This window comes from Callionymus lyra, chromosome 3 (genome assembly GCF_982586985.1).
Source record: "Callionymus lyra chromosome 3, fCalLyr1.hap1.1, whole genome shotgun sequence".
NCBI lineage: Eukaryota > Metazoa > Chordata > Actinopteri > Syngnathiformes > Callionymidae > Callionymus > Callionymus lyra.
Window position 1 is genome coordinate 35,830,818 of NC_141820.1, and position 26,195 is coordinate 35,857,012.

General features: G+C 39.4%; 3 protein-coding genes across 4 annotated transcripts; 1 reads left to right on the plus strand and 2 right to left on the minus strand.

Annotated features, from left to right (window-relative positions):
- Positions 1-3,277: 3,277 nt before the first annotated feature.
- On the minus strand, positions 3,278-10,898 carry clk2a (CDC-like kinase 2a). Of its 2 annotated transcripts, none has more exons than XM_087787731.1 (13): positions 10,726-10,898; positions 9,001-9,227; positions 8,643-8,916; positions 7,437-7,527; positions 6,812-6,878; positions 6,463-6,579; positions 5,960-6,126; positions 5,551-5,645; positions 5,340-5,466; positions 4,861-4,943; positions 4,670-4,749; positions 4,511-4,601; positions 3,278-4,369 (listed from the first exon to the last, which is right to left on the minus strand). In XM_087787731.1, the coding sequence occupies exons 2-13, from the start codon at positions 9,225-9,227 to the stop codon at positions 4,181-4,183; spliced, it is 1,608 nt and encodes a 535-aa protein (XP_087643857.1). In that variant the 5' UTR covers positions 10,726-10,898; the 3' UTR covers positions 3,278-4,180. The 2 variants fall into 2 exon arrangements, with proteins under 2 accessions (XP_087643857.1, XP_087643856.1); XM_087787730.1 differs by having other exon boundaries at positions 5,340-5,469.
- Positions 10,899-12,790: 1,892 nt separating this feature from the next.
- On the minus strand, positions 12,791-17,263 carry setdb1a (SET domain bifurcated histone lysine methyltransferase 1a). Its single transcript, XM_087787732.1, has 10 exons — positions 17,196-17,263; positions 16,522-16,691; positions 16,348-16,448; positions 15,705-16,262; positions 15,153-15,320; positions 14,869-15,067; positions 14,705-14,778; positions 14,258-14,448; positions 13,665-13,783; positions 12,791-13,601 (listed from the first exon to the last, which is right to left on the minus strand). Coding segments are annotated over exons 2-10 (1,575 nt in total). The 5' UTR covers positions 16,686-16,691; positions 17,196-17,263; the 3' UTR covers positions 12,791-13,600.
- A 299-nt stretch (positions 17,264-17,562) lies between these two features.
- LOC148084616 (homeodomain-interacting protein kinase 2-like) lies at positions 17,563-23,448 on the plus strand. The gene is made up of 7 exons (XM_087787733.1): positions 17,563-17,663; positions 18,631-18,806; positions 18,871-19,062; positions 21,584-21,765; positions 21,828-21,951; positions 22,017-22,133; positions 22,224-23,448. Exons 1-7 carry the CDS (start codon positions 17,657-17,659, stop codon positions 22,692-22,694), a joined length of 1,269 nt encoding a protein of 422 aa, XP_087643859.1. The 5' UTR covers positions 17,563-17,656; the 3' UTR covers positions 22,695-23,448.
- The last annotated feature ends 2,747 nt before the right edge of the window (positions 23,449-26,195 follow it).

Consider the following 26,195-nt stretch of genomic DNA (forward strand, 5'->3'; position numbering starts at 1 on the left):
AGGAGAAATCCACCAGCTTGAGTCCCTTCACAACCCAGGTGTCTGGTCTTATGGGGATTTGACCAACCACCTCTCCAGACCTTCCAACAGGATTATGTGACGACGCAAGTCTGGTTTATCTCATTAACAAGTTGAGAAGTTGCAGCAAGATTTTCTGCCGCTTGTTTACATCATAAATAGCTGCCGAGACACTGTCCAGGTTTGTCTGGTTCAAATAAGTCTTTGCCACCATTTCCTTAGATGTTGATGCACAATTTTGGATGAATATAGAAAATTACTAATTTCTTTATTCAGCACTTATTAAATGTCCAGTCTTTGGAAACACTATTTCAGTACCAGGTTCAGACTTTTACAGTGTAATTGGCTGTTGAGGACATTACACCCGTGAAATTGAACCATATTAATCGCAACATACAAGATGTATGTGTGAAATACAAAACTGACCTTGTTCCATTGTATGTGTGAAAAGTTATGAATCTTTTGGAGATAAATACCAGAGGTAACTTCTACAATGACAAATGAAAATAAACAAAATGCCCTTCAATACCGAAGTGGGTATTTGACACAGATTTCCTTTAAATATTTTAAAAGATGAAAGGAGGAAAATAAATGTTTGGTTCAGACATGTCACTGCATTGAACTGGTCAATGGGTGCAAGAGATCTCATGTAATCTGGTCATTAAAAGTTGAATTATTTAGCCAAAGGTAAAATACATGACTTTATGCTATTTGTAGATTGTATCTGTAGTTTATTAGGTACACATCTGTTGAATGGACGGAATTATTATTTTTATTCTTTTACCATTATTTCTGTAATGGGTGGGGGTTGGGAAAGGGGAACTCACTTGGGGTTTTATATTTGCTTTGTTTTTCTTTCATTTATGATTGTATAAAGTAAAACATATATGTCTCTAGATATGATAAATACATGTATGGGGGTGAGGGGGTTGTCTTACCATCATGCCTAAGGAGGTATTTTAGGAAGTGGAAGCGATGTGGGAGGAAAGTCATTGTCAGAACGGAGGAGGATTTTTCATGAGCATGAATCAGCCGGAATTGGATGTTCAGTGACTCAACAGAATAGTGAAACATTTTAAATCCCCAATTATTTCGACTTTCCTTCCTCTTGACATCATGGTTCTAGAGACGTGGATGAAATAAATTGTTAAATGTGCTAGACAAGCAGCTCCAGACGTCTATTTAAATATAATAAGTTAAACAAGGTTAGCCTTTATGAATAATCTAAGTTCTAGCTAAACACAGTATGAATGTCCTTGACTATGCGTCGTCCGCTTCAACGATTTCAGTGATGTTTTGACTTGTAGTCCGAGTGATGGAAGTACTTCATTTATAGTCTACTGCTGCTTATTCCCTGTGGAGGTCACAGGGGGCTGGAGCTTATCCCGGCTGCTTAGGACGAGAGACAAACAACTTCATCCAGACGACCACACTACAGACAATATAGTCTTCAATCAACCCCTGTAGGTTTTTCTTTTGACTGTGGGAGGAAACTGGAGAGCCTATAGTTAACCTACACAAGCTACTTCACCACTATGCATCCTCTACTTTCATATTGACGGTTTGGAATTTCATCTCAGTGGGAAATAACAGGGATGAGGATCAGCACCTCTTAGTATGAAGCACGTACTAATATAAGTAATATGGTATCTCAATTCTGGCATGACAACATCTTGGGCTAGTACATTCAGCAGACATTTGTATTGAAACCCACTTAAAGAAACAGGGAATTAAATCAGCCTTGTTTCTTAATGACCAAGAGAGGCTGTTTTACGCCAAATATTAAAAATATTTTACCGTCAATCAAAAAGTCTTATTTCTGTCGTTGCCAAAAAATAATATGGAATGTTCTTGTTAGAAGATGATCTAATAAGCTCCTTGTGGACTCAACAGACTCTGGACGACCTCATTTCTTGAAACACTACTTATCTGCAGCCGTGAGAAGAGATTCAAAGAGGAACAATTAGGGTCAATGAACTAGAACCAGGACGATGAGATTACGACGCACCTGTCCATGTTTCCGCAGCCCCAGAAAAGAACACTCATCCTTTGTGTTCTATGAGAGGGAGTCAGCATTTTAGACTTTTCCAAGTCTTCACCTGACCTCAGTGCTAGTGGTTTTGTATTTGCTTTTTTTTACTTTTGATTTAATTTCACAATTTGAGGATCTGAGCGTAAAAACTAGATCTTCATCAAGAAACGCTTATGGCTTCTTCTTTTTATTCGATGAGAACATCTTTAACAGCAGGTGCAGAGGCAAGTATCGTAACTATTAATTTGGATGACAATCTGGGCTCAGCCTGTGGATCATAGATTCTGAGTCTTCATACTAGAGGGGGAGAGCTGCCTTCTCTTTGAATTGGAATCCTGCTAAAATGTTCCCCTAAAAAAAATGTACGCCCTTTACATTATATAAACATGTATCATGTAGTGTTTCAATTTCTAACGTGTAGAAATGTTAAAATGTAAAAGGACCATTAATTTTCTGAATTTGTTCAGCATTGCTTAAGTTGGTAGATGACCCATATGCCTTAGAAATGATGGGAGGTTTCAATCATGAAATAGTTGCTCAAAAATTATACAGCAAACGTTGCCATCTAGTGGGCTCTAAAAATAAGGACATGCTTCATGAGGCCTCGTCAACCATCACTACCAGAATCCATGAATTTTCAAATAGATTCTGATCTCAGGCCATGATGAACTGCATCCAGGTAAAATAATTATTTTTGTCATGGTATTTTCTGTTGACTCATCTTATCTACTCCAGAGGAAATATGAGAAGTTAAGCAAGTAGCCAGAGAAGTAAAGCTACCGTTTTGCTTAGTGGTTATTATATGACAATTGTAGTCACATTAGATATCTAAATACAAACAAGTTACACAAAGAAATATATGCATCTTTGACTGCCAGTCAGGTCGCAGGGGCAGGAAAGAGGTCCAGGCTTTCCTCTCCACAGAAACCTCTTGTGGGAGAACACTGAGATGGTCCTTGGTCAAGTAGGAGACCATAGTCTCTCAATGTCTCCTTCGAGACCGGAACAATCTTCCTAAAATGACACACCCACCTCAACTAGATTCACCAGTCCAGTCTTTTATCACCAGTTTAATTTTATACAGATATTCTGGTGACAGTTGGTTTAAATTGCCCCCCCCCCTCAGGCCAGTGTCACAATGCAATGTAATAATTATAGAATTCATATTTTTAATTAAAGCAGATGAGCAATATTTTACCTGCAATGATAAGACAAACGCCACATCAATTCTGTAAAGATGGCCTTTATTTAATCTTCACAATCATACATATTATATTTACATTTAATACACCTTTATTTTATACAAAAAAACAAGTTTGGGAAAACAAAAATAAACGTGTGGCTCAATGCTACCATCAGTTGCTCCAAATGCCTCGTCTTCAAGACGTTGCTGATGAAACTTTATTACACACTGAACAAGGCAGTTTGTGTGTTTAAAAAAAGTGTGCGATTGTCCTGTGATGAGGAATCACAGAGGTAACAACATAAAAGAGTCTCACACACACAAACACACACTCTGCTCTCACAAACAGACCACAACAATGTAACAGATAATTTAACAAGACAGGTCTAGAAACCTGGAGTGTCCATCACCTCGACCCATCTTGATAGAAATCTCACTTGGTCTTTGTATGTAAAACCTCAAGTGCAAGTGCTGGTTCAGCATAACTCCAAGATCACACTCGTGTAGCTCTCTGATTTGGAAGTCCCCAAGATAAAAAATGGTTGACGCATGTTTGCTCTGAACATTCAACTGCTTAAAAAAAATCTTGGACCTTGGACTGGGTTCTTCTCCTGCAGTTATGGTTTCGTATTTAGTTTGTTTAAAGAAGTTGACTGAATTTCTTGGCATGCTGATAAAGATAACAGGACGGATGTGAGGAAGGAGAAGGTCCAGCAGTCAAGAGGAAGACCAAAGCTGCATAGAGAGCAACTAATAGAACACGCACATCTGAATTCTCGTCTCACTCTCCAGAACAGAACTGCAGATAATCTGACGCTTGCGGTATTTTGGTTCTAGAACAAGCTTTTCCATCCTTGGATGGTATCCAAGGTCTTGACAGGATGTAAACCGTCCCTTTCCTTAACTACTCCCTCTCCTTCTGTGTCAGTCTCTGGAGGCTTGAGGGGTCACCGGCTGATGTCCCGATTGCCCTCCCAGCTCTTGCTGCCCGATGCATCTCCATATCCGCTGCTCTCAAAGAACGGGTGAGTGAGGGAGTCGGCTAATGCCAGACGCTTCGTGGGCTCGTACTCCAACATGCCTTCTATGAGATCAAACAACTGGTGGTGTTCTTCCGCCTCAGACAGCAGGTACCTCTGTTAGTGGAGCAGACATTTCAATTGGAATAATGTCGGTGGAATTGATTTGTCATGTAAAACATTAAGAATAATATTAAGTATGGGTGAGAAGTTTAAGTTTCCTTCATATACAGTAGGTATTTATCAATCACTACTCACTCTGAGAGGTTTGCAGTTGTCTCTGACGTATTTTCCCGCCGAAGAACTCTCGTCCCAGTCCAGTCGGCCACGATAAAAGTATTTTTGTTTCCTGAGATTACACAGAGATTTGTCAAATTTCTGTTGACGACACATATAGAATTTGTTGTCATTCCTTACCTGGTCTTACGGATCATTCTGGACGGAACAGGACCCATGATTCGCTCCATCATGGCCAGATGTTCTCGGTTGTCATGAGTCTAAAGGGGGAAATATAAATGAGGCAACTGTGGCAGCAGGAGAAAGGCTTCCAATGGATCTTTTTAGGTTTAAATAGCTTTTATATATATTAAGGTGTGCTCCAGACGCACCTGGAATAAGGTGAAGCCGAGATAATACTCAAACAGGATGCAGCCGATGCTCCAAACATCACAGGGATGACTCCAGCCCAACTCTGTGAGAGCAAACATTGATGTCTCATTTCTTGTTTGTTCATATTCAAGCAACGATATATTCTCACAAAGTGTTTTATGTCATCTGTTTTGGGACTCACTGAACCTTGAAATATTTCTAAGAAAATAATGAAAACATTCAAGAGATCTTTGCAATTAGAATTTCCTGACAATTAATTAAAAAAACATACCACCTGTTACAGTGCACATATAGACAAACAACCTTTTACACACACTTTATGTAGAGTTTCCTCCCAAAGTGCACAAATAGCAACATTATCCATTTTAACTGAAGGATCATGAGCTGGAATCTAAAAATTACAAAGTACTTCATTTTCTGTTTGAGTTATGAGTAAGAATGTTTCCCCTATTAAATGTAGAAAACCAGCCATGCTCACCCAGTATGACCTCTGGTGCACGGTAGTGTCGCGTGGACACGATTGTGCTGTGATGCTCGTGGTCAAACGTGGCACTTCCGAAATCCACTACACGTATTGCTGTGTTCTTGACTGTCCTCTCTTCCCTCTTCTGGCAGAAAATACATTTAATATTTACCCCTTTTCCATAGTATAACAACTACTGGTGCAGAAAGCACATTTTCCCTCTTACCTTCTCCAAACTGTAAGACATTGCAAAGTCTGAATTGACAAAAAGGATGTTCTCAGGCTTAAGATCCGTGTGAGTCAGTTTGTTGTCATGAAGAACTGTGTATAAAAGAGAACAGCATTAGTGAAATACGCATTGGTTAATTTTACTAAGCAGCAGCAGATCGGGGGTTTGAGACGACAATAGACAAAAGACAGGTTGATGTTAAACTGTTCCTGTCATGTTATGAATTAAAACATCCAATCACGGGTACTCTTCTTGTAATAATGATTCATATTTATCGAGAGTTATACTACCAGAGCCATAACTTTAAAAAATTTTAACTAATCATATAGAAATTATAAAATACTAATAATAATGTCAAACGTGGTGGTGCTTTAAGACAGGTTTGCAGACCGTTTCAAATACTTACATTTGACTGCCAGACAGATTTGGTATGCCATGTGTCGGACCTGACAGATTGAATAGGGCAGGTAGTTGTTCTCCTTAAGAAAGTCAAAGGTGCTGAGAGCTAGCAGCTCAAAGGAGATACACATGTGACCGTGGTAGTCGAACCAGTCGTACATCATTACACACAAGCTGGAAGATAAACAGAAAGGCTCATGAACATTAGTTTCTAAAGATACGACACACCAAATAATTTTTTTTTTTTTCACAAGAAGGACAAGGAGAATGAATCTGTTAAAGTCATATAATTGTAGTTCAATTAGGTCCAGAGAGTAAAGCAACATGTTCAGCCTCTTTAAAATTAAGGTCCCGTTATGCTGTACCAAACACTCAATTTTATCTATTTAAGTCTGTGTGTTTACGAAACTAAGTGCTATGTAAATACAATGTGACCAAACATCAAAAATAATCTCAATGTTCAACAAGAAACTGTATATTTAAGAACAGGCCACACAAAAGCGTACTTACAATTTATTGTCAGGATCCTTCTCGTTGATCTTCTCCAGAACATTTATCTCCAGTCGAGCTGCTTCTTTGTACTTCTCAACATTCTTTATAATTTTAAGAGCCACATGAGACCCTCCCCTGGAAACAAACCAAATAATAAACATAAGTGAAACAATATCATGTTATTAATATGTAGAATGGTGATTTAAAAATAGACTAGAAAGGGTTTGCAAGTGCCTTGTTGAGACCCAAACCCTTTAAATATGATTTTGATCATGGATCAGCCAGTATCACGATGCCCAGCTAGACATAGACTTATCGATCCCAACAGACTCATCAGAACAGCAGCTTTTTTTTAACAGTTTCTCACCTGCGGTGGTCGATGCATTGCATCACCCTCCCAAAGGTCCCTTCTCCCAAAGTGCTGACAATCTCATCTGTAAAATGACATACAGAGAAGCAGAGAAGAGGGCAGCGGGGGAAGAAAGAGGAAGAGAATTAGCTATGTGGACTTACGGGTGACACAACAAAAAAGCAGACAGGCGCAACAATGCTCTTGCCCATCCCCTGTCTACATGGTTGCCCATTAAATTTGGCACATCTTAAATAACTACGACATAAGGAGAAGAATTAGACTAACGTAGATGAGTTCAGGGGGCAAAAGTAAAGCGCTCCCTTTATTTCCCCAATCGACAATAAGTATGGGTCCCTGAGAAATGTCTATGTGTGGCAAATAAATCATGTTGTGTTGCTGTAAAACAGAAGCTTGCTAAGATTACTGGTTAGAAATGGCGTCAGCAACAGTTGCAACTGAAAATCTATGTGAAAGAATAAAAAGGCTCCACAGCTCTAAAGGAATCTAAAGTCCCTCTCACTTCGTTCAGCTAGATGGAAGAGCATTCTAGCATCATCTGGCACTCCCATGTCAATTTAATGCTCTATGCTTTCATACTGGTGTGGAGAAGGGTTACGATAAGAGTAGTTGGCATGAGTACATCTCTCTTGCAGGACGTCCCCGCTCCGACAGATCAGGTGCCCTTCCTCGTCGTCCCTCACACTCAGTGCCCTCGTCCGGCTGTTGCTCCGCTGTTATCACACCAGCAGGTCACGGCGCAAACCAGAGGGAACAAGGGAATTCGGGGACAGCAGCCATGGCATCAGGCAGCACAGTCGGAGGCGGAGGGAAGAGGAGGGTGGTGTTGACGTGGTTGGAGGTGCGTTTGGTGGTCATGGGGCGATTCACGCATGACACCACGTGAAGGAAATATATAACGATAGGAATATAGTGCAAGGGAACAAGTCAAAGATCACATCCTCTGCTCCTCTCCCCCTCTACCTTCAATACCACAGCTGCTAATAAACAGATGAGCAACTGGCATATCCATTCATCATCGCAAAAACCATTTCAGTAAATATGCAACTGAAGCAAAGCTATAGAGAAAAGGTTCAGAGTAAACAGTGGAGACAGGACAGCAAAGCAATCCAGGAGGAAAGATAATTGATTCTGTATTTACAATAACACTACTAACCCTTATTCATGTTTATCCAACATATATTTGCTAATCCTAATACATGTATTTTGTAAATTGTTTGGTAGAACATTTCCATTTTTACTTATAACAACATTATACCTGATATGTTAAAGGGTCCTCCTTGAAAAAGGAAAAGGGGACACAGTGCTGATTTATGGACTCATCAGATCACATTAGGAAAGTGACACTTTTTCCTCTAAAACATTTAGAGATTAGCCAGGATATCCTTGAACCAGATCATCGAGGCCATCAAGGTGTCAACATCAGCAAGGTGCCAGGGTGTCAGCAAAGGTGCAGATAGGAGGGTGTTTATAGAGAAATAGTATTAAAGATTTGACCCTTTAGTCAGTTAGAATTCTCCATTTTATGACAACGATACATGAAGCGGTTTCCATCCTGTTATTTAGGTTTCTAAACTATTTTAGCGGATAACAAAAAGGTACCAAAATTTAGATCAAACGAAAATGTTCTACCAAAACACCCTTCAACACTGAATACAAAATCGTCCTTGAAGAACAAATTAAATCATAAAGATTGCACTACTTACCGAGTCCAGGGGCTGTGAGTAAAAAATGTTAGTTAGAGAAAGACAGAGACAGAGCAGTGAAAGGAAACCGAGATGGAGAGGATGAGGAGAGGAACACCAATGTCTGGTGTAGCTGTACTCACCGATGAGGATTGGCTATAGGACCTGGTTCTACGCCGCCTTCGTTTGTGCTTACGCCTGCTGCCTTTCCGTCGGTACGACTCGTCGTGTTCACGTTCCCTCTCTCGTCCTCTGCGGTAGTCGTACATACTTGGAGAGAAGTTGCGCGAGTAGTAGGTTTCAGCTGCTGCCTGTGGCTCCCTCTCATGTTCCGATCTCTGATCAAAGTGTCTGTATCCCTCGCAGTTCCGTCGATCAAAAGGCCTGTGGTCCATTGAACGATTGTCATAGCTGCGACTAAATCAGAAGACACATAATAGAGTATTTGATGACAACAATCAAATATAATATTTAAATAAAGACGCAAGTGATCAAACATACCTCCTTGATCGAACATAACTTTCTTCCTGTCTATGACCACGTCCGCGTCTTCTTTCTCGGTCACTACTGGAGGAGAAGGATGGTGATCTTCTGTGTCTGTGTCTTCGTACTCGATCTCTGTCTCTGTCTCTGTCCCTTTCTCTGTCTCTGTCTCTGTCTCTGCCTCTAAAACGATCACGGTAACTGCCCCTGCTGTTTGATGACGAGTACCTTCTGGGATGAGGCATCTATAGAGAAAGAAAAAAACCTTAGATCCAGAACAGTAAGGTATGGTGAAAACATACATTAAGAACGATAACATCAGGAAAGCACTGTCACACAATAAGCTTTATGCTGGTTTATGAAATACATTTACTTTACTTACTATTTGCACAAATCACATTCTTACTGGCTGACAGCCAAGCATTATTAGACAATCATGTGATAAGAGCACAATCATGTGCCAAAACACTGTTCTGTTAATAATACTTGACATTACCAAACATATATTTTGTTTTCCTGACAGCAACCACAGAAAAGAATCCAACTAATTTAGTTTTGTTTCATTTATAGCTTTCCATTGACATCAGGGCTTCTCCGACTGTTAACTACATCATTGATTTATAACATGTTGAACGCAGCAGGATATTGCAAGTAGGCGCCATATAAATTCCAAATGGTAGGATTACAGTATGTGTATTTGGGAGGGGAGTGGGGGTAGTTAAAGACAACATTAGTAGTTAAACATTATATAAAAATGTACAACATTCTCTTCAATTGCTTGTTTTTAAGTTATGAAATGAGATATACAACGCTTATTTTTAATGCAGACACATTTATAGATAACGGTTTTGGTACTTTCACCACGTTTCGCCTGTATTCAGCTCAGTATTTATGTTAAATCTTTAAGAAAAGTAGTTTCTCTGAGATAATTTATGTCTAATGAGGCCTTTGTGTTCATGGGGTCAGGGTGGGCTGTGAAATCATTTTAAACTTCAGTGGGCCTCGAGTTGGATACGTTTAATAAACAACTTATCATGACATACATGGTTATACATAACTAATAGTGCAAATCGATTAAAAAATAAAATAGTCGCAAGAAATGAATACTTTTCTACCCCCTGTGTTTTGACACTTGTGAATATAAAACCGAAACAAATACAGAAACACACATGAATTAGTGATAGAGTGCTTTGCACATCGTTTTCTTGACCATATGAAAACCACCATTAAACGTGAATTACTATTCAAACTGACAGGGAAAGCTTTGCTGGGATTGTAGGTATTTTTAGCTACAACAAATGTCCAAACGATGGTATGAAACACATGCAACTAAATAACTGTCTAAATGACGGAAGGTAAATAATAGTGGTGAACTATTGCCTGTATTTAATTAAAAACACTACTTTAATGAAGATGTAAGAAACTGAAAAACGACTTTTAACGACCTGAGCTTGGTTCAAAACATAAAAACGATGCAAAAATAAACGCACTTGTTTTCCCAGACCAATGTTTACATTAGAAGTCTGGTTGGTCCTATCCCGTATTTATATATTAATTGTCACGTCTGCTTCTGTAGGTGAAATGTCAAAACAAATGCATGTTTTGTGTAATCCATGACCACTGAAAATTTAGCCCACAGCTAACGTTTGCTAACGTAAATATTTCGAACGCCATTTTAGCTTAGCTTGCTGCCACCAGCTTCTATCGTCGTTTGACGTCTTTTGCTCGACGTCTTCGATTTACCGTTTTAGCAGCGAGGCCAGTGTGCTTGTCCCACAAGAAATCCGTGGTTGCGATATAGTTTAACTTTTCTATACGTGTAAGTTGGGTTCAACTCTAGGTGCTAGCTTGCGCTCGGCTAACGTTTCTCCCGCACAGCTCGTTCTGGTTCAGACCGGCGCTGCTAACGCCTCCCTGCGCCTGGAGTGTCACTGCGTGGACACACATCCCAGTGAGCTCCTGTCACACACCGACCGCTTTCAAACATTCTCATGATTGTCAACCTTTATTTCTTGTCCGTGACATTTTGCTCTTCATCCGTCCCTTTGATTCCTAAGTTTAAATTGGATGTCATTACTTAAAGGTAGAACTACAGAAGGAGATCCAGGAGACCAGCAATATATATCCAATGGAACTGACTCATCATAAAGTGCATCGCTTTTGTGCTTTAATACGTCAAGATCCATTTGTATACATTTTACAAATAAAAATTCGCAATTTTACACACCAGCAGTGGATAATTTATTTTCTTATTCTTGGAGACTTTAGCCTTCATGTTGATGACGTCACATCTTGCTCTGCTAAATAACTTTCAACTTTAACAGAAGCCTTTAATTTTGAGCAACATGTTTCTGAGCCAACTCATCAAAAAGGCCACAATTTAGTTTTTACTCTTGACCTGGACATTTCTAATTTATCTGTACATGATCTGAGTGATCATTCTCTTATTTTGTTTAACCTGGACTTCATCCCTGATGCAGCAAGAATTCTGAGCCGCTCTAGTAGAAGAACTCACATTTCCCCTTTCCTTAATACTCTGGCTGCCAGTTTCTTTCAGGTTCTTACTTTCAGAGCTTTCAGTGAAAAATGGAAAATCGCAAGAAGTGACAGTAAGGTAAGGTAAGGTAAGGTAAAACTTTATTGATCCCTCAGGAGGTCTCCTTCGGGAAATTGTTTTTTTCCAGTAGCCAGCAATTTTTCATAAACAATAAAAAATAATACATAAAAAATAAAATAAGAAAAAGAACATAAGCGGAAGAAGAAGATGACACAATCTAAGTATAAAGATAAAGACAAAGAACATAGAGTCAAAGAAAAACAACAAAGACAAAGGATACAAAGACTAACATGGAACAGAACATCCAGATACTCTCACTCCACTCCTGCCCCCAAACTCAGAATTGTACAACTTAATAGCCCGAGGGATGAATTGGTCCCTGAGTCTATTTGTCTTGCACCTGGGTAGGAGCATTCGTGCACTCATTCTGCTTCTCTGCTCACTGATGACAGTGCTGAGAGGATGACTGTCATCATCCATGATGGACAGTAGTTTGTTCAATGATCTCCTCTCAGCAACTGTCACCAGTGAGTCCAGCTTCATTCCAACCACAGAGCCAGCCCTCCTGATCAACCTGTCCAACCTGTTTTTTTGACCTACTTGTCAACCAAGTATTTTGACGAAAAGTGTTTAGCTAAAACATGAATGTTTATTATGATAAACAGGAGGGAAATGTTAAAGAATTTATGTTGCTTATAGTTTTATCACAATAAACATGTAGTCATGCTTGCTGCGACTCACAATAAGCGGGAGGGAATGTGCCCAGTTAGAGTTTTGTTTCCCGAGAAATGTTAGTTTGTGCATTAAGACAGTGACCTTCAGCAAGATAAGGGAGCTGAACTCAGCATGCAGGAGATGACAATGCGCTCACTGACTTATACAAAAAACAGGTATTTTCTGGCTGCGTCCAGCAACAAATGAACAAACTGTTTATAATCAAGTTTGTCATCTGAAATATGGAATAAAAAGCCATAAAGGAGAGAGGTTCTTCAGTGGTTTGGGATGAGCGCCTCTCCACTCCTTGTTGGTGGTAAAAATTCCCTGTCTGTGGATCAGAATCTACTGATGGTACCTCACACATGGTTCAGGACCAGAGGAGAGAAATCCTTCCAGACTGTTGCTCCTAAGCTTTGGAACAATCTTCCTCTCTCTGTGTTTGATGGATCTACTGACTCCTTCAAGAAACATCTTAAGACGTTTTTATTTGTGCAGGCTTTTCCCTGATTTTCTGTGTCTTGGCATTTTAAAGTATATATTTTAACCGTGTATTGTTTTTGATTGTTAAAGCGCCTTGTGACCCAGGTCTAGAAAGGCGATTTACAAATAATCTTAACTTACTTACAATTGTTCAAAAGACCAGTCATTTCTTTAGAATCAGAAAATTGTTTATTGTCAATTATGTAAACAAACCTTGTACACCAACAAAACATTTATTTGTGTACAATCTACAATATTTGCAATATTTGTGTTGAGCACCAATCAATAAAAAAAACACACATTTTTACAAAAATTGAAAGTATTAAACTGGAGTGAAAGAGTGGCAAATATAAGACAAGAACAAAAGTCAAGCTCAAAAGTATCAGTTGAGAGTTCATGGAACTGTAAATCTGAGGCCATAGTTCAGAGCGATTTTAGCTAGAGTCAAGCTAAAATATTGTATTTTTGGCTTCCTGACAAAATTGTTGCCAAATAAGTAGTTACTGATAAGGCCTCGTTCTCGAAGTTTTCATTGAAAATATTTTTTGTTTGTTCAATATAATTCATAGTATATAATATGTGGTGTTTAAAGATTAAAACTAACAATTCAATTATGATAATTAACGACAACATACATTCGCTGTAACACAAAATGTTCTTGAGTTGGAAAATTAATTTATTTTTTCATGCACATCCATTTTAAACATTGGTGAAATATATGATATTTCATCCCAGGTGTCATTCAAATGGACATGTTGTATAAAAGCAAGCATAAACCGTATAAAACTCTTAATAATAGTTATCCAGCACCAAATTCCTCAGCTGCCTTGAGAAGTCCTGTCCATGACTGAGAACATTGTTGGTTCTGAAACAAATAAGATGAATTACATCAGTGAGCATATTTTTTTCTGAAGATTATGCTACATACCAATCTGAAGGTAAATATTTATTTTGTGACCAGCTTTTCTCAATCCACTTCTTCTTTAGGTTTGCCATGTGATCCAAACGCAGAGAGCCACGGTACAACCACTCTGTGCTTACATCATTCTGAAGATAATGACAGTGTATTTAGAATGAGAAACAGCACAACCCAGAAGCCTCATCAATGAGTTTACAGGTATGTATCAAAATAGCAAAGACCTGGACCATCAACTTAAAATGTGTGTTGCTTCTTATTAGTGATGGCTGGATGATGAAGCATTTTCCTCATATTCATTAAATGATGAAACACTTTCTGTATAAACTTAGACCATTTTATTGATGTCTGTCATGATTTTTAAACCACCAGCATCACCCACAGAGGATACTGAAGCTTTGTCCACCCAAACAAAAAAACCTGAAAAATTTGAATTTTGTTTTAACTTTCCTTGATGCCAATATCCGTCTAAAATACAGACAAAAAAATAGTCATCCATCAGTGTAACTTATTTGTTGTGTCATTTTAAGATCATAATCGGCTCTCGATGCAGGAAAAATATTTATTATAACATTTAATCTTGGACAATAAAACATTCCACGTACTTCAAATTTGACCTGTACCATGCTGCAGTCGATCCTCAACACTTCACATTTCTGCATCTCACCACTACGCTCCACCTTCAGGGTCTGCCCGATTATGTACTGGATCTGTGGAGGACACGGCCAGAACTGGATATACTCCTTCACAAACTCCTTGTGAATTGGGTTTCGCAAGTCATCTAGTGGGTCTTCCACTGGAGAAAAAAAGGGAGTTTTATCCAACAGAGATAGATCATCCATCAAACCAACACTGGACCAGCAACAACCGATTAAGATTTAGACAAGTCTACTCTGAAATAAATGCAATGCTGCAGGACAGCGTGATAAGGATCAACCTGATCAGAACATCCCAATCCCTAAAGAGAGTTGTGCTTTTGAATGAATATACAAGTCAGAATAGTTCAAATGCAGGAATGGACGGATTTAAAGAGCTTAAGAGTACGAACTTACATGGTTTGTACACCAAGCGGATAAAAGTCAAGCTTACGTAGACAGTCGTCTGGTTGTCGATAAAAACAAGAAATCTAGAAGCGACAGGTTATTCTCAGGGTGAGCATCCATTTTAATTATAACAATTTGGGTTTTTTTTATGTAGTGAAAATGATCAAACTCACCTCAGGTGGTTTTTCCTAGAGGGGGTTTCTGCGACAATACCAGGTCTGTACACTGAACCCTTATCACCACCGACCACCACACGAGCACCAACATACAAGTTTTCTGGCTCTGGGACAATGTCCAAAGCTATGTGGTGCGGAGAGAGAAGGGTCTTCTTTTTGTCGTTAAAAATGACTTTGTACTTGAGTTGCCCTTCCTCTGAAAACAAAAGATAGAGAAAGAAAGTGCCAGCATCTGACATATCAGGGAGGGGAAAAGAAAAATCTACCGAAATATGCTTTACCTTTTTCTACAAGCTCTTGTACTTCCACCCTCTCCCAGCATAGGGAAGACTTCTGAGCCAGAATGGTCATCTGAACTGTGATATCCTTGTGTGGCGCTGTACGAGGAACTTTGGACTTTGTGTCCGTTGACTGGCAAAGAGTGGTCACCATGTACACGGGCATGACACCTTTCAGTAGCACGTCAAACGAAAAAAAGACAATATGTATTTACAAGAAACTTTTGTCATCAGCTAAAAGTTCATGAGCTTGTTTACACCTTGTCAAATTATGTCTCATTTCTTACTAACTCATTACTGGTTACTTTTCCAAATAGTCCATATTTGGAAGGGTAATACAATAAATATAGTGGCCTTGTCCGTTAAACGAACCTCCTAGAGGCTCCCTGTCATACTAGCCAATCATTCTGCTCTAAAAATGGACATTATGTAAACTCAAGTACACACCTACTCATCACCTCACCCAGGTCAAACCAGTAACGAACAAAGAAAGCAATTATACTGAAATGACTGGGAAGCTTAAATTACATTACATCATAGAACTACAGAACTTACTCTCATCTTTCGTCGTCTTGTTTGAGGTATTTTGTGCTGGTGTTGCTGCTGCTGGCGTCTGTGTCGGAAGTTTCGTCTGTTCTGGTTTTTGTGGTTGTTTTGATGTGGAATTATTTAGTTTTTCTACTTTCCTGTTCATTTTTGAATTTGGTCCATAATCCGTATCATTTTTGTCTTCCTTGCCATATACCTTGCCCAGCAACCAAGAAACTTTCCTCTTCTTCGATGCTCTTAAGTCATGATCTGAATCATCTCCCTCATTGTCTGGCTGCCACAGATCATCATCAAGATCAGAATTGAAGTTGTCTCCATTAGCATCAATGTCGTTGTCGTCGTTGTTGGTTGTGGTCTTGTTATTGGAATTTATGTTGCGTTTAGTGGTGGTCGGGGTTTGAGCTTTGGGTTTAAGTAGCTCCTCAACCTTCCATGCAGGAAGCCTCATTAAAACAACTATTGGTTTACTCCCCAAAATTATTTTGTTTTGGGAATCCTCCTGGTTGTCTTTTTTTGGTGAAAGACAACCTGAAGCTTGTTGGAATGACTGAGAACACACAACCCCTAGAAGGCAGAAGCAAAACAAATGAAAGCAAACAATATTATCGTAAGATTGTAGTGACTGAGAACTATATGTAAATCCCCTTACTTGAACTTGACTGATCATCACCATCAGAATCTATATTGTTGTACTCCAATCCAAGCGAGACATAGAGGCTCTTCACCTTTGATTCAAAATCATCAACAGACCTATAAAACAGTTTTACTTTACGCTACGGTTGGACAGAAAGCGAATGTGGAGTGTACACATGGCAATACCTACTGACACAGATCCAGGAACTGGGAAACTTGGCGTTGAAATCTTTCTATTAAACCTTGCAAATGATTGCAATTCTCAACAGTCTCGTTGGAGTTTATTAGAGCATGAACTCTCTCTGCAATCAATATCTGCAGCTCCTCTTTGGTCAGCTCCATTTCATCCCCCATCTTTAACTGCAGAAATGACATAAAAGAAAGATAGACTATTTTAAACATGATTGGAATGCATCCTCAGTTTGGAAAATCCTTGTTGTTTTTTTTACATCATTTAGTCAACAGGAGGGGTTGAAATCCACTGTAGCAGTTATCAATCTTCAATGTACTTTGGCAAAGAGGAAGCTTTATAAAATCCGTCTAATGTTGTTAGACTTTTAAAGTTTACAAGTTCACTGTCCACAGAGAGAGATGATATACCTTCAGAGGTACGACCTGTCCGTGTTTATGTGTGGTAAAGGTGCAAGTGGTTCAATTTTTACAAAAGAAACACAGACAACTCGTTCGAAAACGGTCATTCCCATGTTCCCTCTTTAAAGAGCAACAGCAGTTCATCTTTCATGTCCCGCCAAAAAACATACACCAACACGGTCTTAATGCTGTAAAACGACTCTCCCTTCTTCGAACATGTCACCAGCGATCTAAGAGTCCAGGTTGTTAGTAAAAGATGAGGAGTATCGTTACCTGGATCTAAACTGCGGCACCGATGTATCAAGTGGCTTCTCTGGCAACACTAGCTTTGCCAGCCAATACTTCGCCTGTAGTTTACAATCACCTCCTCGTGCTCACACGACACCTAGTGGTGTGGAATAGTCATGCCACGAATAGCCGCTATCACTGTGTTAGTGTTCTTGTTTACACTGAACTAAGTGAAGCTGGAGGGTTACATCAAGTGTTGATCTTCAAGCTCCTTTTAAGATAAAGGCCTATCTAAGAGTCAAGCGCCGGACTTGACTTGTGTGAAGTCAGAGCAGTGATGACATATAAAGAGTCACCACAGAGTCCTTTTATTTGGGTTGCTCAGAGCCAAATAAATCAAGCAGATCGGGAAGGTCCATCCAGTTCAGTGTCCAGCTAATGGACACTGACTAAATCTGATCTGGCTGGAGCACCACTGAGGAGAGTTGCATCCTTTCTAATGCACGATGGCGAGTATGTAGTAAATAATATGAATCAAAACACAGAGATGATAGTGACTTAATGCTGGGGGTGTGACCAAATATAGATATGGAATGTTTTTCATGATTCTACTGTATTGATCTTTAACAGCACCAATTTTTTTTAATGTCAAATTATAATGTATTTTTAATCAGGCTTATTTTATGGTTTGTATTTTAATGAGGTGTATATTAAATGAAATAATTAATTAATAAATAATTGTACTTAAAAAATAAATAATTGTAGAATTTACATTCAAACATTGACATAAGCGTTTGCTAATTTTTGTGTTACAATTTTTCAGCCTCTAGATGGCATCAGTCATGACCTCCTCCCCCTAAAGCAGGGGTGTCAAACTGGTTTTCACCAGGGGCCACATCATCATAATGGCTCCCCTCAAAGGGCCAGATGTAACTTGTAAATGTAACTAAATGTAAGCTAATGTAAAATAAATGTAACTGCTCCTTAATGTTAAATGACTTTGAATTTATTACTTGAGAGGGGGCATAACTACTGTAAAACCAACAATTGTGAGCTGCTAAAAACATGTGGGATGTAGCATTTTACAATTAAATAAAAATGGCTGCACACAGCCTTGCATGTGATGCACTCAATAAGATATATAAGGTAAGGCAGGCGGGCCACATAAAATCACATGGCGGGCCACATTTGGCCCGCGGGCCTTGAGTTTGACACATATGCCCTAAAGGAACAATTGAAATCCTGTTAGATGTTAAAGCGGATGTTTGGAAATATTTTGGTTTTAAAACAAATGAAAGCATTTACGACTTCATCAAAGAAATGAAGTAAATTCTTTGTCAAGTATTCAGGCAATATATCTTTTTCCCTAAGGATCGCAATACATATTATTGTTGACCCTATGTTGTGATACATATTGTATATTTTTTCCAATACATAGTCCTACTTAATAGCATCTGGTCCTCTCTCCTGCTGTGTGCAGTTCAAATCCAGATACAGAAAGGAACCTTGCTCACCCCTCACTTGGCAGTGCAGGACCTTCTTGGGGAGGGCACATTTGGGGTGGTCGTCAAGTGTCTGGACTTGCTAAACAAAGAGTCAGTGGCAGTGAAGATAGTCAAGAGCGGCCACAGTTACACCCAGACCGCGTCAAAGGAGGTAAACACAACAAGCTCACAACTCTGAGCCTGCATGAGTGGGACTAAGTAGACCTTTATGGCAGATCAAAACTCTCCACCAGCTGCAGACTCTGGACTCAAACAACTGCAGCCTCGTCAGATGGTTCGGCTGGTTCCCCTACAAGTCCTTCATCTGTCTGCAGTTTGAGCTCCTGGACCAGAGTCTGTTCGACTTCATGGCGCAGAGGAACTTTCAGCCGCTGCCACTGAGCGAGGTCCACAATGTTCTACACCAGGTAAGCTTTCTTGATTATTTGCACAAAATGGTTTAAATAATAATATTTATTTATTTTTATTCAAAGAGTAAATAACTAGAACTCACTACAGAACTTCACCAAGCTTCTCATTTACTCAATATTTTTGTCTTTCATTTTTTAAATAAAACCCTTTAGAATTGGATACGTCCTTGATAGCAATGAGCTCAATTGGACAGCAGATGGCAGTAGTACCGTGGAACTCCCTTGCACAACACCTTAAATGAGGCGAGCAAGAACCATAATTTGAACTGATAATCACAAATCCTTCAAATGATTTGTCGATCCAAATGGTAACGCCCAACATAACTCAAATTCAGTGTTGGGAAAGTTGCTTTAAGATTGTAATGTATTATTTATTGCTTATTATTCTCATTTCAAAGTAATTACTCACAAACTATATATACTATATATTTAATTGTAATTTGTTACAATGCTTTTAAATTAAAGGGCACCTCATTTTTTTATTTAAGTGTCTCTTAAATTGATCTAGGACCTCCATTATACTCATCAGTATGTTTCTTTTTGCACAAAACTCATTTAATAACAATATTCATGTTAGAAAATATGCTTAACCCCTGCCCACTTAAAATGCTCTGTTTTGGCTGAGACGAATTAGTGTCTAAGCAACCACGCCCACTCTGCTCTGATTGGTCAAGGGTAAAAGATCGGTTATGACTAGACCACACCTCTGCCAACCGGTGCCTTCAGGGACGTGAGGGACCCAAACAAAATAGATAAATCATGTCACATAAGACAGTAGTACCTTACATCATGGATCCACCGTCTGATCATCAGAGTGAAGTTGTGGAGCCTCGACCACCGGTACGGGAACGTCTTACTATGGACCTCTCTGAATGGTAACCACCATGCAGTTTATCAAATACTGGGATCGGATTTGCGTCAAAATGTTTATGATTTTCTATGATGTGCTTGTGTGGGAATTGCATCAGAATGGCAACCAACACCTGCTTCAGAGAAATAAATAAGGTGAGTGACTAAAGCCAAATAATAATATCAGAGAAATTTGTTTTGAACTCCAAGTTGGGACAATGCAGTGTAACATCATCATCATGAGCTGTCACTCAAATGTCTAAGAATACAATTATGAGAATAAATACTAGAAGATTATATATGTATCTTAGTATAGTCAAATTAAATCAATGTAATTTATTAGCCAAGTTAATCCTTCTATTGTAGTAAAACAAAACTCTGTAAAATGCTCTTTCCTTTTTCATTTTGAGGCGGATTAGTCAGGTTCCAGACCCACCAAAAGGTATAACAGAACACCCAGAATTTACATTTATGTACAGTAAATGTGAAATAAAAATAAACACAACTTGAGCTCTTGAAAGGACCAGACGACAAAACACTCTGCTAAACATAGACATATATACTTACATTTATTTAAACCCTGACACACAGTGGAAACAAAACTCTGCCACAATAATACTGGAGTAAAACCATCCGACCAGAAATTTAGAGTCCGCGTAATGCCAGAGCATTACGGTAGTACCAAATCTGCTTGAAAGAAACGTCTGAGAGATCACAACTCGAACGAGTAAAATAGATCAATAACTAATACTTCAATTATGTTTTATGAAAATTTAAACTTTTTTTTCTCGTGTTAAATCAATACTTACTAAATTTGCAATATAGGGAAATGATTTGTTGAAAATCTAAATTACATTTTTATAATAACTATACATTATTAAAGATGAAGGTTTTATCTCTCATATGGATTAATTTAGAAACATTTTACTGTAGTTTTTTCATTGTATCATGTTTTAAATGTTGTAGTCATTTAAATACAGTGTAAAGACATCTGAACTGTAAACCTTAATAAAATAAACATTTGCAAACCTGTGTAAATAATAACTATATATTATTAAAGGTGAAGGTTTTATCTATCATATGGATGAATTTGGAAACATTTTACTGTTTTCTTTTATTTCTTGTATTGACATTTCTTTAACCCATAAAAAACAACAGCAACAATCAAAGTTGAGAGATACAATAATAACAAAAATACAACGACTTGTGTATATACTATGTCATAAAATCAGTGTCAGTTGAGCTTGTCAACTAGGTTGCCTGTAGTGATTTCTAAGGTCCAGCAGGTGTCAGTATTCAGTGACACAGTATCGACACAGTATCAATACAGTGTTGCTGTTGTGTTGAAACGCTTCATGAAGCCTCATCGACCCATCAGCCATTTGTGTTAGCGGCTACTTATTAGCAGCGAGGAGGCGGCGCAACAATAATACATGAGTGTGTTCAGGGCTTCTTGGGGAGGACATTGGCCCTATTCTGACGTCAGTGGCGGGCACTTGAGTTTTCTCTCACCCAAAAACATACAGAGGTTGACAGAGTACTCTAAACTGACAGTGGCCCTAATGATGGAATAAACCATAGAACAATTATTAAATAATTGATATTTTAGTCTCTTGTTTGGTCGAAGGTCACATTGAGGATCTGGACCAAGATGAATGTTTCTCCTCAGATGACCACAGCACTACTTCACCTGCAATCACTGAAAATCATTCACAACGATATCAAGCCACACAACATCATGGTGGTGAACCAAAACCAGAGGCCACTGAAGGTCAAGCTCATCGACTTCGGCCTGGCATGTCACGTGGTTGACGCAGTCTCGGGGGTGAACGTTCAGTCGTTGTGGTACAGGTATGTCCGGCAGTTGAGGTCACTCAGAAAGCAGCAAACTGAAGGGTTTTCCTCGTATAAAGGGCACCAGAGGTCGTGCTAAGAATGACGTTTTCAGAGTCAGTGGACATGTGGTCTCTGGGCCTGGTCATCTTTGAGATAGCGATGGGATTCCCGCTTCTACCAGCCCACCATGAGTACGACCTGGTGAGTATCGGAGAAGCAGTTTTTTAAGGGTCACCAGCAGACCTGCTGAGAATTTTAATCTCTAGATGAAGTTCATCGTGGAGATGCTCGGCCCTCCTTCTGACACTCAACTGGCGAATGGACAGAGGAGCTGCCACTTCTTCGACCTCGCTGAAGGCAGCCAGAGGATCTGGACACTGAAGGTACATCCACCTTTGGATCCAACAAATCCAGAGGAGTTTTTCGTGTACTTGTTCATCTAGTCAGGACTGACTCTTCGCTTGATTCCACAGACACCTCTGAAATTTGCTTCAGAAACGGGTCACCATTTTGTGGACAGCAGGTATGCCTTCTGCAGGTCTCTGGAGGACGTGATGATGAACAGGATTTGGCAAACAAGCTTCACCGAAATGGCTAAAGCGCACAGCTTTGTGGACCTGGTTCTGAGCATGCTGCAGGTAGACCAACAGGTGCGCATCGTCCCTCTGAAGGTGCTGCACCATCCCTTCCTCACAGAGAAGGAGAAACCTGTTTATCAGCCGGACATCCAGACGCTCCAGCAGCCAGTGGGTGTCGTCTATTTCTGCACTCAAGCTCCATGTGAACTGACCTACCCGGTGACATGCCAGAAAACACACACTTATCTACCCACTGTCCTTCCCAACTACCCGCCTGTCTACATGTATCCCAGCTTGACGTCCAGACCACCGTCATGTCTGCCCAACTCTCTGCAGCCTCAGTTCCTGAACCTCCTCCCTCCCTAACAATTGGACATTCCACCCAAGATTGACACCCCTTTCTACAACAAGCTTTAAGAAACCTCTCCTCCTCCATGAACTTCAGAGACACTTTAGGAAAGACTGAAGTTCAATAAAATAACACGAACACTTGACAGAGGAGCCGAAGAGTTGTTCTTTTTCACATCTTACATATTCTGAATAACACGACATGATCTCACATGCCTGGACATGCTGACTTGACTCGGCAAAGTCAGGAAGGAAACCACGGCCTGCCTCCAGTGGGAGTGCCCTGGTGTCCTCAGTCCAGGCAAGGGAAACTGCATACTACTAGTTTATCTTCAGAAGTATGATGAGCTAACCCTTGTGTGGTACTTCCCAGGACCTATTTTGCCTTTGGTGACTCTATTAGGTGCATGAAGCCTCGACAACATCTGCTGAGTTCTTCTGGACACACAAACTCCACCTCGATAAGCTAGTGAGTAATGAGGTATTTATAGTGAGAGACTGTTAAGGAATTGATGTTGCTTTTATAGTCTTATCACAATAAACATGACTACTTCAGCTCCCAAAAAGCAAGGTGTTATAACCGCGTTCACTGACTCATACAGAAAACCGGTTCTAGCTGGCTGCGTCCAGCAACAAAAAGAACAAACTGATTGTATCTGAGTGTGTAATGATCTGAGCTATGGAATAAAAAGGCAGCAAGGTGCGGAGAACATCAGTGGTTTGGGACGAGCCGTAAGAAGCGCCTCCACTCCTTGCTGGTGGTAAATCTGGATTCTGACTTTGTTGTTATTCTAACACTTGTCTCGGTTCTCATTCTGATTGTCTGGGAGAAAATCCCTGACATAAATTTGGTCCTTCGAGCCATATGTCAACGCTGTCTTCTGAAGGGTGAACGTGAGAAACTGAAGACTGTGCACATAAATCATCATGTTTGGAACAAAACCTACCCAGAAAGAAGGTGAAACTGTCGTAGAATGTACAAAGTAGTAGTATGTACAAAGTCTTTAAAGACAACAGTGGAATCCCTGAAAATAATGACGTAAACGGTGCCTTCAACCAACAGTTAAAAACAGCCGTTTTATGTGGTCTCAAGGAGCCAGTTAAAAACTGGATTTGAAAAAAAATTCATGAATTCATGATACATGCATGTCAAAAGAAGAAGCAGGATGCAACACAATCGTTTTTGAGTGAAGAGGGAACTGAAACTTATGTAATCAAGACAGGAAAAAAACAGTTTCCTCGTAACAATGCGCAAAAGATAAGAGGCCAGAGAAAAGGAAAAGAGAAGAACTAGATAGAACACGTCAGAGCACGCAGTGCATGCTACATCTGTCACAGAAAAGGTCACATGGCTCGTGAATATTACAAAAAACAGAAGAAAGCCAGGACGGTATGATGATGAGGAAGAAGCATGACGAGATAAAGTAAATAGAAAAAAGACAAAGAAAAGGTCAGAAGTGACATAAGAAATAAATTACTACGTTCCTGAAATTGAAAACAATAACTCAAGCGGAGCAGACATTTATTTACTGTCAAATGAAACAGATTACAAACTTAAACCAGAAATTGTACTAATAATTACTAGTCGTCACATGCCATTTTTAGTAGATACTTGAGCGGAACGAACAGTAATCAGAGACATCAATTACATTACAGCAAAAAAAAAACCATAAAAGTAATGTCAGCAAATGGAATTGTTAAAATCAGTTAAATAAGTGAAAGACTGACTCTTCAGTAAAAACAAGATAGTGATTTGATTACTGCAGAAGTCGTAATGTCTCCTGACTGTCTACACAATCTTTTGGGCAGAGACTTGACGCTCGAGCTATGACTAGCTGTTGTCCCTACAACGGTAGGAACACTAGGAGTAGTGAAATACCACCCACAAAGAGGTGCCATTTCTGATACCGCAATTGTGGAATCAGAAGAGAGCCCCACCTACTGGTGGAGTTTGGATTTTCCTTCTGCGGACCCAGGAGTGTCAAAGCATCTATTGGACACTGCTAAGGATTTAGCAATAGAACCATACACAGCAATGAGTCCAGATAAAAAAAAACACATGACTATCAAATTTAATCATCAGGTAGGTCCAGATCCAGAATTTCAGAAAGCACTAGACAAATTAGGCACATAACAAGTCGAGTTGAATCATGTTTATTGCATGAAAGGTATTTCCTTCTGTGAAATTGAGTGTTCAATCGACGTCAAGGCATTAATGTGGCATTCTGGGATGTTTCACTTACCAAGGTCTAGAAGATCAATGGAAAGGCCTACGTAGACACGCAAGTCAAGTCAGAAACATATCAGATTGGGAAAACGTGGGAGACGGAGTATTCCTACGGTTGGTTCTGGAAAAAAGATTAAGTGTCAAGTAACCACAACACCCAGCACACATTTGACAGACAGCAGGCTTCAGGAAGTAAGATCGACCGATGCCAAGAAGTAGTGACAAACCTTGTTATCACTACAACAGAAGAGGAAGAATTAAAACACTTACCTGACAACTTGTGGAGTAAGAATCCAACGGATGTTGGATTGTCAAAAGACTCTGCACCAGTGCACATAAGAGGTTTAACAGAATATCGACTGGTGATAAGGCAATATCCATTAAAATAAGATGCTGAAGAAGGAATTAGAAGTGTATTAGAAACACTGCGAACAAAAAGTATCATTATACCGTGTCCAGAATCACCTTGTAATACTCCATACTACATCTTGGCGTGTGGTACAAGATTTGCGAGCAGTAAATGCAGCAGTACAGCACAGGGCACCAAATTTACCAAATGAATGTTGTACGTACATCCCACCCAACATTGATGCTAATGGTTCTTTCACCTTATTAATTGAAAACATTGAGGAAACTGAACAAAAAAATGAAAGAGCACTTGGGTGTGGAAAATCCACTAAATGATTTCCTGGACATAGCTTTTGGAAAATGGAAAACTTTTGCATTATCCATTGGCAGTTATGATTGCAGTATATACTTTTTGTGGATGCTGCTGTATTCCTTTGATCAGACATCTGTATGAGAGAACTATCAGCACCGACATTCAGAGTAAACTGTCGGCTCCATCATCATATTCAGGAGCCAAGTTACGTGCTTTACTCGCAGAATCAGAGGACCAGGAAGTCTCTGTGACGGATTCTGAATCCGAATATATTGAGGTGGAATGTTTAAATTAATAGACAAAGTTATGATAAGGATGTGGAAAATTGCAAGAAGTCATAGTACTTTGATGAAAAGTGTTTAGCTAAAACATGAATGTTTATTATGATAAACAGGAGGGAAATGTTAAAAAATTGATGTTGCTTTTATAGTCTTATCACAATAAACATATAAACATTACTACTGCAGCTCACAAAAAGCTTATCTTCCCATGCAAGGTATTATAACCGCGTTCACTCACTCATTCAGAAAACCGGTTCTAGCTGGCTGCGTCCAGCAACAAAAAGAACAAACTGTTTGTATCTGAGTGTGTAATGATCTGAGCTATGGAATAAAAAGGCAGCAAGGAGCGG